The 19119-nt window shown below is 40.7% G+C and overlaps 1 protein-coding gene across 2 annotated transcripts; it reads right to left on the minus strand.

The window, feature by feature from the left end:
- Nucleotides 1-43: 43 nt before the first annotated feature.
- Nucleotides 44-16355, minus strand: rspry1 (ring finger and SPRY domain containing 1). 2 transcript variants are annotated; one of them, XM_061774935.1, is made up of 15 exons: nucleotides 16187-16355; nucleotides 14960-15587; nucleotides 11593-11645; nucleotides 8918-9030; nucleotides 7269-7395; nucleotides 7121-7179; nucleotides 6659-6725; nucleotides 6446-6577; nucleotides 6234-6349; nucleotides 5294-5437; nucleotides 5096-5207; nucleotides 4310-4412; nucleotides 4080-4232; nucleotides 2770-2874; nucleotides 44-2320 (listed from the first exon to the last, which is right to left on the minus strand). In XM_061774935.1, exons 2-15 carry the CDS (start codon nucleotides 15355-15357, stop codon nucleotides 2224-2226), a joined length of 1779 nt encoding a protein of 592 aa, XP_061630919.1. In that variant the 5' UTR covers nucleotides 15358-15587; nucleotides 16187-16355; the 3' UTR covers nucleotides 44-2223. The 2 variants fall into 2 exon arrangements, with proteins under 2 accessions (XP_061630919.1, XP_061630918.1); XM_061774934.1 differs by having other exon boundaries at nucleotides 16160-16355.
- Between the last annotated feature and the right edge of the window lie 2764 nt (nucleotides 16356-19119).

Raw genomic sequence — 19119 nt, forward strand, 5'->3', positions numbered from 1 at the left:
CAAATGATCTGACGACGTAAAGGAACACCTTGTCACATAAACATCACATGAACATACATTTATTACAAATGGCACAATCCAGGATACAACAATTCTTTGATGAATCACATCTTTGGGAATTCTGGGGGAAATTCCTCAGTTAATTTTTCAAAACAATATTTGACAATTTTATCCTGAATTTTGTCTCCAGCCATACAATTCATTATTTCTCTCAGCTGCTCTTATAAGGTGCTCCAAATCAGCAAACAGTAGGTACAAGGATTTGTCTCACTAAATTCAAGTCTTCAGAAATCCTCCCAGTATACTTTACTATTACAGCTCTAGTTCATGCGAATGGTGGATACATTTCTGTGTTGCTTTTATGAACAATTGAACCACATCTTTAGATAAGTCACTGAAAGGGAATCCTCCTCGAAAACCACACTAAGCCAGAGATGCTTCAAGTAAAAGTGGGCAGTAACTCAGTCAGAAAACAGGATATCCATTGTAAAGGGTCAGTCTGAAGCTGTCACGACCGCTTGTAACCAGGATGATACAGCAGTTTTGGAAAATTTTGTAAACAAGCAGACGACTAAGAGTGCCATAAAAAATAAATATAGTTACAAACAGATGCCACCACATCTTATTGAGAAAGACTTGGGGGATACTTTCACATTAGTCTTTGAAGCATTTAAACGCTACAACACCATCCCTGACATTTTTTTCAATTTTCATTTGATTTCGTTAAATCCCATCACATATTCGTGTTTGGAAAGACAGATGTCTTAATATAGTCAATTAAAGGTGTCAGTCATTTGTCGCACACTCATTGCATCCGGGGCCTTGTAAACAAGAAAACTGCAGTTCAAAGGGTGTTTTTATTGGGTAACAGGTCAGCGTGGTGCCGCAAGGGTGTGCCCGCAATGGGTGTGCCGACGAGTATGCAACAAATGATTGCGACTTCCTAAGTCACGCCGTCTGTCACTGATTGGTTGTGGTTTTTTCTCGGTCAGTGGTTTCTTTCAGGAATATGAAATGAGAGGCACAAGATGAGGCAAGAGATGGCAGATTTTTTTTTTTCCAGATCATAGTTATCATGTACTACTGTCCAGTTATAGTGACTGTTTTAACAAATATGAGTTTTTTTGTTTTTGTTTTTGTTTTTTTGTTTTTTTAAATTATTATTATTGTAAACTCCTCTCAAGTAGAAATTAAGATATTTACTTGTGGCGACACGTGCCACATTTATAGGTCAAGCTGATTAAGTAAACTGAAGACTCGGGTGGTTCGCCTTTGTTTACTATCAACGTTAGCCACAACTTTACTGGGAACAAATAGGCTCCTGTTACTCCCTTTGGTCCTTACTTACATCACTGCAAGCAAAGGACAATCTAAGACTTGAAATAAAGCACAAGCAAGCAGACACTGTGTAAAATCATTAAAGTCCTCGATTGAAGTTTGCTTATTGGCAGCAATGTACATTTCTCTGGTCAGACTGGATTATTTAACATTTGACTTTGTAAAGTAAATTAGGTATTTGTAAACTAATGGAGTCCTGCACATTTTTGGTTTTCGGACATTTATATCAGAGTAATGTATCAGATGGTGCGGATTTGTGGAAATTCCACATACCGGGCGGGCTATGGATCAGCAGAGGAAGTGACATTAACCGAGGGATGTTAGTACAACACGGAGCAAAGACAAGGATAATGCTACCTTGGGAACACAAATTGCAGATTTACACCCAGTAATATAAAAGTGAAATATATCTCACATTTGTCTGTACCTTAGGCTTAAAACTTTACTTGCGACTTACTACTACCGTGCTTTTGCAGATCCCAACGCAGTGCTCTCTAAACAGGGGGTATCTTCATTTGTGAACAGAGGTCCGCTAACTGAGTCTTGCAGATGAGAGGTTTGATGTAATCTGATTACGTTGTTTTGACTCCCTCCTTTGGAGCGTGAACAGTTCAGCAGGATCCTTGTCTTGCTTCAGCTCAGAAGAACACAAGCAGAGGTGTCATTAAATGAGTGAAAACTAACGGGAATTCTGCTGTGTTTGGCTTCCAATCTCCTCATCTCCTCTCTTTCCTATCATCACCCCTCCACCAAGACCTCCTCTGACCAGAATGCATAATTCTGGTATGTTCACTGTAGCACCGTCCTCCAAACTGGCTGGGCCAGAGGGGCTTGGAGGGGGCAGGTGGCAGTAGGGCTTGTGCGTCTCTCCTTACACGAGGAGTGTCAGGAGACATGTGCAATGAGTCTGACGCGAGTCTGGATGTCTTGGCGACACAGGGGACACGTTTCTAACTGTAAGGCACACTCCATACACATACCCCTGGAAAAAGAACAGCCACAGAAACTGTCAGGTAAAAAGTGTCATCTGCTCAGTTATCAGACCGACATTCAGTGAAAAGATTTGTTAAAATTTTGAAACCATTTTTATAAAATGAAAAAAAGAACTGGAACTACAGGTAATTAACTATCAACATTTTCCACTCCTGATAAAAAAATTTTTTTTTTTTTTTTAAAGCAGACTCAACTATAATGGCAAAATGCAAACATGATTCATGCCACACATGGATCTGTTTTTTTTTTTTTTTTTAGTTTAAACAAAAGTGTATACATAATATAAATGGTAAAAATAACAAAACAGCCAAAGAAAAAAATGAGCATGTAGATTAACTGCTTTGGCAATAGTTGAACTGAGTCTCACAAGGTTTTCGTGTAATGTTTTGCATGACGTTCTTTTGAACTTCAGAAAATAAATATGCATGGTTTGCGTACCCATGTCCACAGGGCCGCAGCTCTGTGTCAGCCATGACGTCACAGCACAGCGTGCAGCAGTTGTCCCGGATGCTAACTTGTTTCAGTAAAGCCAAACGCCGATGTCTAGATAAAACAAGCACAGAAAAACACGTTTTCTGTGATGACTCAAAGCATTACAATTGCAACGACAGGTTGGTCTAATAGTCGCCCACAGAGTATTTTAACGTTTGAATTTTAATACAAGAAAGTGTAGCGCATTGAAGGCAGAACTATACATCTAATCACCTGTTTACATTACATCTTTTCAACGGGCCAATTGTTATAATTTACAGGACATTTTTTAGGACTCAAGCTTTTCCAGTACCCAACAGCTTCACATTGAAATACTAATCATATTTAAAATGATTATTTTATCCATTGGAGTATATACATTTTGCCATTATGAATGAAAAATCAGTTTCATAATGGCAGTGGGGTCACTTTTTATTTCTAACAAAATGCTTCTCCAGATAGCCGAGAAGGTAGTGCTTTAAGCACTTTATAACCTACAATATTATGACTTTTTAAACCTTGAAAATGCAAGTTCAAGTCAAGCATGAAAACCTGTACAGTATTTGAAGGGGGCGGTTTCAACAGATTGTACGTGAGGACCTGCTGGTGCTTTTACTCTATTCCGATGACACCCAGGTGGCAGCATTGTTAAAACATCCATCCATCCAGCCATTTCCCATACCGCTCATCCTCACTAGTGTCGCGGACGTGCTGGACCTATCCCAGCTATCTTTGGGCGAGAGACGGGGTACATCCTTAACTGGTCGCCAGCCAATCGCAGGCCAAATAGAAACAAACAACCATTCGCATTCACATTAACACCTACGGGCAATTTAGAATCTTCAATTAACCTACCATGCATGTTTCTGCGATGTGGGAGGAAACCCACGCAGACACAGGGAGAACATGCAAACTCCACACAGGTAAGGCCGGATTTGGATCCAGGTGCTCAGAACTGTGAGGCAGATGTGCTAACCAGTCGGCTACCGTGCCGCCATTGTTAAAATAAATGTAATCAAAGAATAGAGATGGGAATCATTTTATTGGAAACCATGCCTACAATTAAAAAAAATATTAAATAACCTTGTAATATTGTTCTTTTTGATACATTCAACTTAAGATATCTAGTAGATACAATGCTTCCAGGATGAATAAAGTTATGTGATGCTGTTTGAAATGATCAGATGATAATGTTTAAAACCTATCATTCCTATGTCCTTGCTTTGTAAAATAGCAGTGAGAGGCTGGCCAAGAAAATTAACCCAGCTTCATCTTACCTTGGTAGGATGATCTTTTCACTGGGTAGCAGTGAAGCAAAGTCGTTAAAGGTGCTGAACTTGACCGAGGGTGGGTGGCGGAAAGGCTTGGCGCCAAAGTTAAACTCACACTGCTGGTATGACATGAAACTGGCTGCCGCAAAGAAGCCGGACCTGACAGATCATAGAGGGGGAAAAAAGATCAGTTGGGGGAGCATGAATAATAGAGTGAAAAGAAAGTGTCAACTTACGTAGCGGAGGAGAAGACCTGTTTCTCTGGCGGCAGCTGATGTCCATTCAGATAGAAGATCATCTGCTTTCTGCTGAGGTCCAGCAGGAAGCCGACTGCATCTCCTACAACAAGAAGCCATCATCAGGTCACAGGAAAATGAAAGTTACATGGTAATTACGGTTCAATGAATCCCGAACGATTGCCAGACGGCGGTGCTAAAAGCACTGAATATTCCCATCACGCATGTGCAGTTCGAGCATGCATACTAAAAAAGTCATGTGTGATTCCCAGGTGACCCGAAACGGGTACAAGTTCTGGTGTCACACGGGGCTCAGTTCCAACAGAATCTTCTCGCGTGAACATAAGGATTCCGAGCGACAGAGCGTTCTGGCGGTCATTCGGGATTCATAAAAATATATAATATGTAACTTTCGTTCTATTTCATCCCCGCTGACCGCAAGACGGGGGTGCTGAAAGCACTGAATGACTAATACCAGCAAAGTCACAAGGAATCCCAGACACTGATCACACCTGATAGCAAGGGATGGTTTGACACCCGACGAGAATGACGAATGGCATCCATGATCCAGTGAGACAAACGCACCTCACCACAAAGCACCACAGAGAAAAAGCTGCGCAGATGAACGAACGCCTGACGAAGCAGCAAAACAAAATCTCAGAGTTCTCACCTTCTGGCGGTCAGCAAGGATGAAATAGAACTATGACGACTAATATTGTGGTTGTGACCTTATAATACGAAAGACAATCTAAAACACGTCATCTTCAGTCGTTCCAAAATTCCTACCCTCCTTCCAGCAGGGGTGAGCGTGAGGTTTACTGCGAGCGTTGTACCAGATGAGCTGCCTGCAGCCATCATATGCGCACGAGTATTCATCATCGCCAATCCCGTAACCCTCCTGCAACACACGTTCGCACATGTAGAACACTTGCAGAAACAGATGAGATGAGAAATGGCTGGATAGCCCGGAGACAGAATGAGTACATGGTTGAGGAACTTGCTGTCCTTGGTGGCCCATCCGATCTGCATCACGCCTGATGTAATGACTATCACCTCGTAGTACCACACGCCCGAATCCACACAGAACGTACAACGCACACTCTCGAAGGAGGATGCATCACACCGAGCCTGTGGAAGGGGAAATAAATTTAATGAATGTGATATTGGTTCAAATTTAGTTGAAGATTTGGAATTTCATGAATCTAACATCTCTATCAACCGACTTGATGTGGTTTAAACACTCGGTCTTGAGAATAGACCAAGGGCGGATTCTATTTAATTGTATTTCATGTACGCAATATTAATCAGAATACCGAGTTTCGATTAGCGGGGGCACATACAACGTATTCTCGCAACCAAAAATAAATACATCAAAATAATTACAGAGAATTTACTTTTGAACAGCTCATATACAAACCTGGAGTGCCTTCCCATCCATCAAGTGTGAAATTAAGCAACCGAGGAAATCACTTTTTGTTTTTTGTTATTTGCCTCTTTCTGAAAATGTGTCTTTGAGGGACTTGTTCTGCAATTCTTTTCCACTGTTATGGAACAGCGAGGCTAATTTATATACTAACCAGCACACAGTTTTTCTGCCCATGACAATCAGGTAGGCTGGCAGAAGATCCAGAGCCACTTTCAAACAATGGCCCAGACTAGACGTAAACAATATCATGCAGAGGTACTATAATCCAAAAACACCCAAACAAGCCATGGATGGATATTGTGTCAAAGCAAAAACGTAAAGCAAACAGGAAGAGGCCAAGGATTGGGGCTGGATTTTTTTTTGTTAATAATGCAAAATGATTCATTATTAACATCTATAACAGATAGAGGTGGAAGTGTATTAAAAATTTAAAAAATAAATAAAAAACACCCTTTTTCGTATTTTTCTAACATTACAATAAACAATAGACAGCCTGACCTCTAATCCACTGGGGGAGATCTTGAGGTACTCGCTGACGTCGTTGCTGTTGAGCATGGCGTTGATATGAGTGAGGTTGACCTTCTCGTAGGTGAACTGACGCCCTTCCTTCAGGACTGGACCGAGAAGAGGAGCAGCACATCGTCCTCTTGAGTGATTCGCCCACACAAAATCACTCTAACGGAGGTTGTTGAATACGCAGGCCTACTCACACAAGTTGTCCAAGCTCCACTGTGAGCAGAATCCCACCTGCCTCTTTAGGTAGTCGGAGTGCTCTGCCCACGATTCCAGCACAGCCAGTCTCTTGCTTATATAAGACTCTGATACCGTTAGCTTGTTCTCACCTGAGGGCGAGAAAAAATATTGTTGCTTTTTGTAGACATCTAACCATTATCTGCTATTTCCGAGCTAACAAATGAACTTACTGGTCTGAGAGAACTTCTCCAAGGCAATCAGAGCAAACAGCATGACAGTAGGGTGCGCCTCAGAGCTCTTGGATAGGAAATACATGAAATTCATTCAGTTGCATATTTCCACATTACCTTGACATTTTCCGCCTCAGCAATCAGTCACAACTTGATGTGACGTTCGGAGGCCTTTACTAGTTTTTCTAGTTCTACATAGTGTTTTTCTCCAGGGAAGGACTTGTTTAGCAGAGAGGAACAGAAAGTGAACCAAGCACTTGCTATCACTGTGATTGCAGAACTGGTTTATTTCTAGCATTGACTGAACTGTGTTTCTTATCAAAACCAAGAATAATTTGAAACCTTTTTTTGAAATTTTTGGAAAACAGTGAATATCAAAATGTATATTAAACAGGTGACTTGCAACATTGTACAACCAGCAAATTAAAATTTTTTTTTTTTTTTTGCCTTTACTACGCTCACCATGCTCTCTAGAAGGTACTCAAGAGTTCCAGGGTTCAACAGTCCAATACTGGCTGGTCCTTAGGAGAGAAAACACAAAATGACCAAGTTGACAGCCGCAAATCGTGTGTCAGTGCGGAAAGACAAACATTCAAGGGTGTCAATGTACCAGCCAGTTTCTCAGCCAGACATCCAAGGACGGCTGTGGTGTTTCTGTGTTTGGCAGGGTTCAGAGCGTCCTGTTGGGCCACAGCTGCACTCAGACTCAGCATATCGGACAGCTTCTGGAGAGCATCCTAATGACAACACGAGCCAATTTAAAGACCCATTAAAGTCACTCCAAAAATGTGTTGTAAGTTTGACACACCACAGAGTATTGTTAACATGCTGGACAAAGTGAATGAATAAAGAAAATTGCAAAGTATGTGAAATCAGCCTTCAAAATGTTCAAGATTTGAGAGGTTCTTTCAGCTTCCAGATGCTGTGGGCGTGTCGCTAAATGCGCTGAAAACCCTGCCCTGCCAAAATTGTAGTTGTCAATCAAATATATGCCTTCTCTCCCGGCTCCCAAGCAGAATTCCCAGCAATGCACACAGAGGCACTCTGTGGCGGCCAGGCAGCCTCTTAGCCCCGGCAGCCGCTCTGGGACATTTTTCCCTACTTTGCCTCAGATTAAATTCAGCAGGCCGTACCAGCTGCTGTGGCTGCCCAAAGGTGCATCATATGCGGCCACAGCAGTGCGATGGACCGTGATCTCCCTGGATTATTTTTTTTTGTCCTCCTCACCCCGCGACGTCACGGGCGAAACTGTGAGGCTGACGGCCCTAACATCGGTGGCCGGAGGAGAGCCGACTCATACGGCTTGCCGGTGCCGGGCGGGGCGAGCCAGGATGCGGGCTGCGCGAAACCACGCTCTGTCAGGCGTAGTACGCCGTAGCAAGTTGCAATGCTACTTCATCCCTTCCAACACGAGCCTTTCAGTCACATGGGTCAGTCAGCCAATCAGTGGATTTCTTGTGACGCGCCCACATGGTCACATAGGTCAGTCAGTCGATCAGTTTTAGAGTTCTGTTATTTGTGTGTTGTGATTGTTTTTAATAATCACACTGAAAAAGGATTATATATGGACATTAAAATAAAACTAGAAATGTAATTTTGATCTTTACACAGTAGTGTACATATATCATTGTAATAGAATTTAATAATATAATGCAAAGGAAAACAATCTGATCTATGCAGGTACAATATTGCCTCGAGCACTGAAAAAAGAACAGATTCTAGCAGCTAAATAAAGCAAACCACACCCAGTAAATTGTATTTCTTCTTTGGAAGGGACACACAGTGTCACTAATGGAGTTGGACGGATATAATACCACCTGAGAGCAACAATCACAACTAAATAGACAGGATAGGGATAAGACCAGCAGCAATCGCAATCTTATTGATACATACATTTCTTAAATGTGCTAATTTTGTTGGACAGCGCACCGATGTCATATTTGTCCTAAGACGACTTACCTAATATTGATTTGTGTCCTTCAGTAGCTGAACAAAGTAGCATTCAAAAAAATTACTGCGGTGAAAATAGGTTTTACTCGTAGCCAAAAAGAATTAAAAACACCTGCAGCTCTATAGTGATACAAACATATTCCGATGTATTATCAGGTCCAGGTTGGGGAACTCTGATACGCATCTTGCAACATGATTTCCCTAGTGAATGTATGCCTTTTGAAATATTATGCAAAAGGATTTGTGATTTTCAATTTCCCTTAAAGGGTCAAATCTACTACTGTAGTAAATTCCCAACACGTTTCTAACCTTAGTGGGCAGGGGACATTCATCCAATAGAAGGGTGATGACTGCTGGGCCAAGTGGGTCATCTAATGGGATCACTCGAATCAGAGACTGTACAACTTCCAGCCAGCCGTCATCTAAGCGAAAAGAAAGACAAGATGAACATGAGCTTCTGGTCGGATGCGTCGGCAACATGCATCCTAGTTGATGTGCTCCAAAAACACACCGAAGACACGACTCAAGGTTTGTGGAGTTCTCTTTTTCATCGTGAAACCCCTAAGAGACACACTGGGAGAAGAAAATGTGTGAACCCTTCGGAATGTCACTGATGTTAAGTGTGCTTTGCGGTTCCGCTGGGACCACAACCAGGGCGACGAGGCTCTCCACCTCAATGCGAAAATGCAAAAGACCAGTGCAACAAATAAGACAATGTCTGATCTGATGAGCAAAAATGTTGCTTAAACGTAGATCATAGAGGATGTCTGCTCCAGAGGTGGGTAGAGTAGCCAAACATTGCACTCAAGTAAGAGTACTGTTACTTGACAATAATGTGACTGAAGTAAAAGTGAAAAGTAATCCTCCCAAAAAATTACTTGAGTAAGAGTAAAAAGTACACAGTGAAATAATTACTCAACTACTGAGTAAATAGTAACTTCTGTTTTTTAACCAAAGCATGACCATCAATTAAAAAAAATAAAAAAATAAAATGTGAATGTGCAAATACTTATGTTTGTGTGTCTCATGTACAACAACAAATCGGCAAATTACTGCACAGTGTTTTCTAAAGTTATAAGTGAGCTGAAGCATCCACGTTTGGGCAGACAGTGCCAGACAAATACTACAATACAGCAATAAAGCTGTTGTTTTTGTTTGTCTAAATGTAAACAAGAGTAGTGCGCGTTGCCTTCATGGTAACGATGTCCTTCCCAACATGGCCGCCACCTAGGCAGGACAATCCGGCGAGCTGGTTTATCTTGTGTGCCCAGGAAGCCCAACAGAAGACGACGTGTGAGGTCATGTGACTTTCTTGTGTCGTTTGATTGGTGAACTAGACTTAAAAGTCACTAGTGCTTAAATTGGATTGGCGCAAACAGCGCCTGATGCGGGTGGAATGGATCTAGCTGCCAGCGTCCAAGGAGTACGAAACAGCCTGTGACGACAGCGACGGCGAACCCCCCACCCCACCCCCAGGAGAAACTAATCTGATCCATAGGATTCATGTAAATGGCCTGTTTTGACTTCAAAACGGCAAATTTCGCCAAAAGGCGACTGGTTTGCATGAATGGAATATACAAATGTATTGAAAGTTTTGGGTGTGCTTTGGACATAGGGAGAAGACATAAATTTCTGGCATCAACTTTGGGGCTGCGCATTATACTCGAGAGTGTATTATACACGAGAAATTACGGTAATACGGTTGGTTTAAGCCACACCTCCAATCTTGTCTCCTTGATTGAGCTCTTGGAGAAGCCATAGCCTAGAGGTTCACTTACTATTTCCTCCCTCTCTTGTGAATGTTTAAGTTAATTTTCAATGAAAAAATATGAAACCATATAATTGTTTGTGTGGTATTAATTTAAGCAGAAACCTTTTATTCTTGTGATTTGGATGAAGTTCAGACCACATTTTATGAACAAATTTACACAGAAATTTAAGAAAGGTTCGCATACTTTTTCCTCCCACTGTTCATAAAGCACAAAGCCATTTTTTTTAAATACTGCGGTGTCCACCACTTCTACACCTGTTGCCAACAGTGCACGCAACCTACTAGAGTGAGTGAACATGCAATTTAGATCGTAATCGTAGTATATCACGCGCAACATGCACGTCAACAGCATGCACACACTTAAAAGTGAAAACGCAATTTAATGCCACCTGTTCGGGATCTTAGTAAATTAGGCCTGTAATGCTTTTGGTGGTAGTAAGGTTTGGTGTGATGCAATTGAAACAGGACCTGCAATCACCTAGTCATCACTGATTCCAGTTTATCTGACCCGTCTGCAATTAGTCGTGTGTCATCTATTCGGATTACGCAAAAACTCTCCAACAAATTATCACTTCACTTTGTAAAGCGGTGGGGCATAGGCCAAGGAACATTACATTTTTTTTGTGCAACATCCAGGGTCCTTTTTTCCTTAATAGCTCAGTGCTTAATCTGAATATATACAGGAGGTCAGCACTTATTAGAGTGAATAATTTGGTACCGTTCCAAATTAGAATTGAGTGGCCTTGGCCGATGTCTGTGCGTTTCTGAGTGCCACTCACTTATATTACCGCAGACAGAAAAAAATGCCAAGTCGGCAAGCTATGAAGGAAAACAATTTACATCCTTTATTTCAAAATAAAACTAAAGTGCGTTGCCAAGTGCCTATGAATAATGCAAGGCATCATATGTTAGAAAGAGTGAAAAAAAAGGAGGCATCTATACGGGCCGGTGCATTCATTTATTCAAATAGACCATAGACGACCTACCTGATGACTAAATGGGACAAAAAAGTGGAGGCCACTATTTCAGGACAAACAGTGTGAGTGTGTTGGTGACATCTTTACCTACAGAGTTTGGAGGGTTTCTCTAGAAGACAAAATTTTATTCTGTCTCTGTGTATGATTAATTCATTCCAATAACTTAATGCATGATTAGGACCAATTACTATGTTAGACATGAATATGAAAAAGAATTAAACTGGAGATGTTCTCACCTGTCTCTGCCATCTCATGTAACGTGATCATGGAGTAAGGTGGTTCTTGATCACTGGTAAAACAAACAAAAATATGTTCAAACAATCTGAAAGCAGCCCCCTTCTCAAATTCTTTTTTTTTTTCCTCCATAGTTTCGAGGGATGTCTCAATCCAACTTTTTCACTTCCAATCCGATACCGATATTGCAGCCTTGAGTTTTGCCCGATGCCCATATCGGTCTGATCCAATATCAGCAATAATCGTACATGCATTACTTATTTTGTAGTATAGAATGTTAGAACAGGCTAGATCAAGTAATATAACAGAGAACAACAATCAGCAACAGTAGGCACAGGTCTGTGACGTCTGTGACGCTAGTTTTAAGCCCTGCTCACAAAATCAGGAACATTTAGAAGGTGAAAAAGTTTTAAGCCATACCTCAACAAATCAGTACTATATTGTTCTCAGTCTTTGCAAGTTTTCAGCACTTATCTTCAAACATGTATTTAGAAACAAAACACGTTATTGACTTTGGCCGAACTTTAATACTTTCAGCAGAAATGTATACCTGTGTGTTCAGATTAGGACCATTAAGCATCGTGCCCTGATAGCAGGGTTCCTACACACTTGAGATTTCAAAATTCCATACTTTTTCCAGACCCTGATTTTCAGACTTCTGAGTAAAGAATTCAAATAATTCGTGACATTTGAGTAGATAGACGTGCGTCATACAATGGGTTTTTTTTATGCCATTATGTCACCAAATAATTTCCAGAAGATATCTAGGTAATGTAGCTCATGCATGTAAAGACCAAACGCAGATGACAAAATGTTGAATGACCCACAATTGCTGCCTCCCCAATGCTGGAGATGTCAAATGATTTCATACAAAGTCTACATTTAGCTTTCTTTATCTATTTGGTATCCTTAGCCAACCAGTCTTTATATTTGGAATTTATAAACCAGTCATCAGAGAATTTACATCTACCCATAATGAGTTACGTCAATGATCATACAAGATCGGACTCGTATACGTCAGGGTTAATGCCCGACAACGTACAATTATTAGGAATTAATGGACGTCATGGAGGCGTGAACCAATGCGCAGCGGAGGATGGTTGTGTCTGCAAAGTCCATTAGTCCCTGATAATTATCAGCTGATAATGTACACTGACGGAATGTTCAAAGCCAATCACAATTGTGTATTCATCAAGATTAAGGTATAATACTGTGTGCTCTCACACAAACATAGTAGCTGCGCTTCCAAGCGCCTTAAAAAAAAAACACAGATCAATCTATGTATATACTGTATATATATATATATTTTTTAAGATATTTTTTTTGTTTTAGAAAATACAGCATTCCTCATAACAATCTTGGAAACATGAATATTTTATTCCATACAATACTTTCCATTTTCCATACTTTTCCAGACCTGGAAATTTATTAAATACAATTCCACACAAATATGAAAAATGCAGTTTTTAAATCGTGATTTCATTTATTACGGAAAAATACTATTCAAAGTTACCTGGCCCTGTGTGAAAAAGTAATGGCCCCCTAAACCTAATAACTAGTTGGGCCATCCTCAGCAGCAACAACTGAAATCAACTATTTTCTCTAACTGACAATGAGCCTTTCACATCTGTGGAGAGATTCTGGCCCACTCATCTGTGCAGATTCAAACCTTCATTTTCTTTTTTAAGCCATTCGGAAGTTGACTTTTAATCAACATGTATGAAAAACAATTTTAAAACTTTCTGCTTGAAACACAACGACAAGAGCAACATCACACTCTCAACACTTTCACTCGGATTTTCTAAATGAAACATTCACAATTTTTATTGACTGTATATTTTAAAGATATCAAAAATATTTTACATTTAAGATTAAGAGTACAATAACCTCAATAATATTGTATGTTGCCTGCAATGCTATTTAAGCTCCAGCAGCTGTCTATTGAGCAACACAACACACAGTACCAACACAGTATCAATAGTTTGCCCAATGTGCTGCAAGACTCCACTAGAGCTCATCTAACCATCACTAGCAATTATTGTATTATAATATTAATGTGATTGTATGTGCGTGTGTACACTACACTGACGAAAATCAGCTAATTTGTTTAATTAACAGCCAGAAGGATTTTCAACAAATATTAAAAAACATTACCCAATTGTATGGCAGAAAGACACCAACTGCTGCATTTACATTTGTGTGGAATTTCTTACTCTCGTTTGCTTGAATTACTTGTAACTTTTACAATTTTGTTTGCTACTGCTTCATACTAAAGAAAGGATAAAGTTATCCAAGCATGCCTTTATGGACCTTGCTTGTCACATTGGTACACAAAATTGTGCCGTATAATGTGGCTAATGGATTGCAGGGCTGGAATGACTCTCGTTGACAAGGAAGACAAACAAACACACTGTATGAGGCTCATTAGTCTCTGTTGGGCTGCTCACATTTTGAAACTGCCACAAATAGTCAGGATCCAAATCAGTTACTGATTAACAAAACGGTGGAAACTTTATCGCCACCAGGTAATCACAAGGGAACAGTCGACTACTTATTTTACAATAGATAGGTATGTTAGGTCCACCAAAATCGCATTTTCTCATTGTTTCGCACAAGGTAATACTTGTTCTTTTCAGATACATTTGTTGGGAAATTCCTTTGCCAACTTGTTTTTGAATTTTTCAATTCAGTTGAGATTTTCTATGGTTCTGAAAAAGATGAAAATGTTCCTTGATTTCAGAATCAGAAATCACGTTCGAATGATTCAGTGACGATAGAAAACTTTATGGTGGTGTTTGACTATTATTCTTAATTTCTGTGAAGTTTGGAGTATTGCTGATGATTTGCTTGCTCTCAGTTTGATCATCGAAATGACATGCTGGCTTGAGCACCCTGTATAAACATCACATTTTCAGAAATGTCTGGGCATTTTTCTACCAAGGTGTCAAGGTTTCAGTCACACATTTCCTAATGATTTATGGGCAGAAAATTTTGGAAAAATTTCAACACAGACAGTGCCATAAATTCCTTAATCCTTATGTGATTCTTTCAAGCTAGGGCTCATTTTATTCATGTAATACTCTATCCAGTGATATTGTCTATTTTGATATAAAGGTATCTTGAAAATGTTAGTAACATACCTATGTTAGGGTCATTACAAAGCTGTTGTGAAATAATAAAATATGTTTTTTATAATTGAAATGCTCTGAAATGCATGATTAACATTTTTTCTTGATTTAGAAGCGAGAGAACGCTTTCTATGTATTGTATGTTGTCACACTATGTCCATTTCCGTTTATGCTTGCTGTGTCCTGTAATGTCTTTAGTTAAATTGTGTCAATAGAGGCAGTGAGGAAAGTCTCAGCTTACTTATCTACAAGGGTCCTGATGACAGCCAGCGTGTCCAGCACCAGGCCATCAACGTTCTGCTTCTTCCGTCGTGGCTCGTGGGGTCCACGCCCTCTACGCGGGGGTCTGACCGGGTCCCTCGGGCGACTGCTGCGAGACTCTCCCGCATCAACAGCCGTGCCCGTACCGTGGTCCACCCGCCTGGCTTGTCCTCGAGACGCTCTCGACGTCCCGTGGTGTTGGTCCTCCGCATCGCTATCCTCCCGGCACACGCAGCTATTACCCATGGTTCCACGGCCGGTGAGCACACAGGCGAGGGTCTCCCACAGGGAAGGAAAGGAGTTTGTGGAGGAAAGCAATACCAGAACCTGTGCAAAGCTCCTGCAGGCACAGTAACTGATCCAGGCAGCTACTATCATATCATTTGATGAGCTTGGTTATGGGGGGTTCTTGTCCCAAAGGGCAGGGTTGGATCAGCGCAAATGATCATAGTGATTCCAAGCGGGGATTAGGGGATAAATTTAACACACCACTGGGTTAGCAGACCAAGTGGGGCCAGGTGATGTGAATGTGCTGAAGTCTTTCAACATCATAAGCATCACAGGGCTCAGATCCAGAGGTCCTCCTGGTCTCACACAACTTTGGAAGACTAAGGGACAAAAAAAAATGAAGACAGGTCCAACTAAAATATAATCTTAGTCAGTGTTTTGCATTTTAAGGTCAGTCTGTAAAAATCTACAGTGAAATGCATGATTAGAGAGATTAATTTAATCCATTTACATGCTTTTGATTCACACAAGTCTGACTCAAGTAGACAGAATAACAATAATTACTAAAGCTCTCGGTGTTGACAGGAACAACACCCCTAAACAGTTAGCGCGTTAGCTTGCTAGCCACCCACCAAGCAACAGTTCTAGCGACGGTAGCTCCAAATAAAACCACGAGTCTTAAAACATCGTATGTCATTTCGCGTACGAGTTTAATTTTATTGACGTACACACTTATTTCTCAGTCGCTTGAAAAAAAACTACTGCATCTAAATAAAGCCACGCTACAAAGTAGCCAAGTTAGATAGGTTTCGAGCTCCGGTGGGCTGCGGCTAAACAGCTGCTAAACGATAGCTTGGTCAACCGTGACTGTCAAACGCCATAAGTTAGCAAACACGAGTTGCACTCAAGGCGTAGTCCTTACACGGCCATAGTAATATAGAACAATATTTACCCGGCGAGCGGCTATTCCGCAACACACCTTTGCCAACGGCTCAACCGACACGATCATATGGTCACTAGCGATGTGTCACACACACTGGGAAGACGCTACACAGCATAGGATAGCTGCCTGTTAGCAAGCTCCATGCTCACTTCCGAAGCGTAGCCAGCTCGGAGACTGACTACCGTCACCGTCGTCAGCTGGGGATGCAAAGAATTTCTATAAAATAAACATTTTAAAAAACTCAATTTAAAATGAAAATAACTATGACTTTAAGTTACAAATGTAAACAAATCTGCAGTAAATATCTATGGCAATGATATTTTTGTGATTATACAAAATGGTATCTTATGTAAGTCAATAAGTTATTATACAGTACATTGCTAAACATTTATACATTATATAGTTAAGCAATATAGTAACACATTATTTTTACTATCTTTATTATTATTAAAACGTTTAAATGAAGAAAAAGTAACATATATGCTTATCTGTAAGGATTTGGGCTTTGGAGAAGGGTCTCTCTCGACAAATGTTTGTTTTTTTGAAAGATGCTACTCCGTAGTGATGGGCAAATGAAGCTTTTGTGAGGCACTGAACCACTTTGGACCATCTTTTTTCGAAAATGGGTTCATTACTTGAAGCATCAGTTACAGTGACCTCTCCTGGCGAAAAGCAAGACTGGAGTGGATTTAAAAATAGCTTTGGCTTTGAAAAAAAATGACATACACACAAACACACAAAGACTGAATAACATCTTCATTTACTAACATTGACGAATGTGGGGATTGTGTTATTGACTAGAGAAAATGTCATCGTTTAGGTATGCTTGTATAACCATTATGTGAGATGTCGAACACTCAAATGAGGCACATGAATTTTTTCGAAACTTTTTTTTTACTCACAACTTTACCGCATTTGGAAAATAATCACTCAAAAAGAACAGATGATGCTAGTATGCATTAAAAAAAATGTTTTGTTAGTAGAAACAGATGAGGATAGCCCTACACCTACATAAATAGATATAAATATGAGTAACAAAAACGTTTTGCGGTGGATCGAACATAAGACTTAACAATACAGGACTGATTTTCTACTGATTGAGCTAGCTATTCCTGCTATGTGACAAAACTGACACAACCGCTACTCCTACAAAACTACTTACTACCACCTGATTGGAATTTGAACCAGTCAGGTGATTGATTCAGGCAATGAAGTAAGTAGTTGCTGCTTCTGATGTCAAGTGATTTGAAGCAAGCTTTTGAAGCAGCAGTTCTATGAAATTGGGAGTCCAGGGTTTCAAGCACGTATTGAAGCTTCAGTGTCGAACTGCCATCACTACTACTCTGCTTCCTGGCTACTGTCAAAGGTCCCTTGGGCTAGGCACCTTCCCCAGCCTCCCAGCTTGAGAGGTGCAGAGAGGGCGAGGGAGGGGGACATTGAGTGAGTGACCGAGCGAGCGAGCACATCGTGAAGTGTGCATGTGAATAACAAACGTGCTCCAATGTTGCCCAGCGTGCACCATCAGAATGTGATGGCCCAGAAGGGAACATACTGGCGTCCGTGGTAGGCCACGGGCTGAATCGTAGTGCGCCTTCGAAGCTCAGCAGCCCCCCGCCCCCATGATCCATCACCGATACCGTAATAGACCGTGGAGGAAAAAAAAAAAAAAGCTGAATATGGAAGAAAAAATAATTGGTTTCGGGCAAATGGGGCTGTCGTGGCTGCTGGGAACATACTATAAGAATAGCCTTAAACTGTATGAAAAATACTATAGATGGATGGTATTTCAAAGCACTACAAGGAAAATAATGGGAGAAATTAAGGCGGGAGAAATAATCAGGGGGAACTATTGAAAATCATAACAATGAGCCATAGTATGATGTCTCACACGTAAGTATCATTTTTGATAGCGCTTCTTTTCATGTTCACGGGGAGTTGGAGGCTATGCCAGCGGACACTGGCCAATCACAGCGCACATATAGAAAACACACAACCAATCACACACTCACATTCACATCTCTGAGTGGGAAATGAACCCAAGGCAGGTGAGGGAACCACGTAAGTATTTTTTTATTAAATGTCTCAAACTCTGAATGCAAACAAGTAGCTTTGTTTCAAACATTAGTATTTCTACACAACCACAATGTGCAGTGAAAATAATGGCTAATTCACCAATAAAATGTGAAACTGTACTTGCATGCATGCCTTGGATTCTGATCAGATCACACACTAATTTACAGAAATAGTTGCTGCCACATTGTTTTGTCCAAACTTCTCATTGGATTAAGATATTCATAGTGAATAAAGCATTTTGAGCCATTATGATCACATCAGTGTTCAGATAGTGTGTTGTAAATTGGGACAGTCATACACTCTGCTGCGGTCGAGAGTAGTGTTGAAACAATTGTCGCGGTACATCCCACTCTTGCCCAGGTGTCTAGTGAATTTCTGTGATTTAGGGTGGAATGTACATGGTGTAGTTTCAACGGTGGGAGGGTACAGACCATAGTCACTGGAGGTGGTCCTGTACAGGGGGTTCTGAGGTTTGAACCACGGTGTTGGAGCTGCGCCTTTAAAAGATGGAGTGGTGGTGCAGGAGAAAACTGGGTTTCCAGGGCTGATGCATGTTTTTAGGTTTTCTGCCTGCTCTTCATCCGGGGCTGACATCACTGAACCACCTGCTAAAAAAACAAAACAAAAAACGTGCTTATTAAAATTGTAATCATAACACAATGAAGACAGTTTAATATAGTTCTGCGAATACCTGTGCTGTTGGTAAAAATGTGTCAATATGAAATACAAACACAGAAATGTCTCTAGTGTCTTGTGGAGGAACGATCGTAGTCTTCATCTTCATCCACACAGATGCCAATTGGAGAAAGCATTTTAATTAAGATATTATTTGGTTTTAATTTGATCATTTACATTACCCACAGGCCACATATAACACTATATTAGAGAAGCTACTT

This window comes from Phyllopteryx taeniolatus, chromosome 5 (assembly GCF_024500385.1).
Source record: "Phyllopteryx taeniolatus isolate TA_2022b chromosome 5, UOR_Ptae_1.2, whole genome shotgun sequence".
In the NCBI taxonomy this organism is placed as follows: Eukaryota; Metazoa; Chordata; class Actinopteri; order Syngnathiformes; family Syngnathidae; genus Phyllopteryx; species Phyllopteryx taeniolatus.

Excerpts from the sequence above, each read along its gene's own strand:
- rspry1 (XM_061774935.1), bottom strand. The coding sequence starts at position 15,357 with ATGATAGTAGCTGCCTGGATCAGTTACTGTGCCTGCAGGAGCTTTGCA. Across the intron at positions 9,031-11,592 it reads ACATGAGATGGCAGAGACAG|ATGACGGCTGGCTGGAAGTT; the intron begins GTGAGAACATCT and ends CTTTTCGCTTAG. Across the intron at positions 6,578-6,658 it reads GGAGAAGTTCTCTCAGACCA|GTGAGAACAAGCTAACGGTA; the intron begins GTAAGTTCATTT and ends TCTCGCCCTCAG.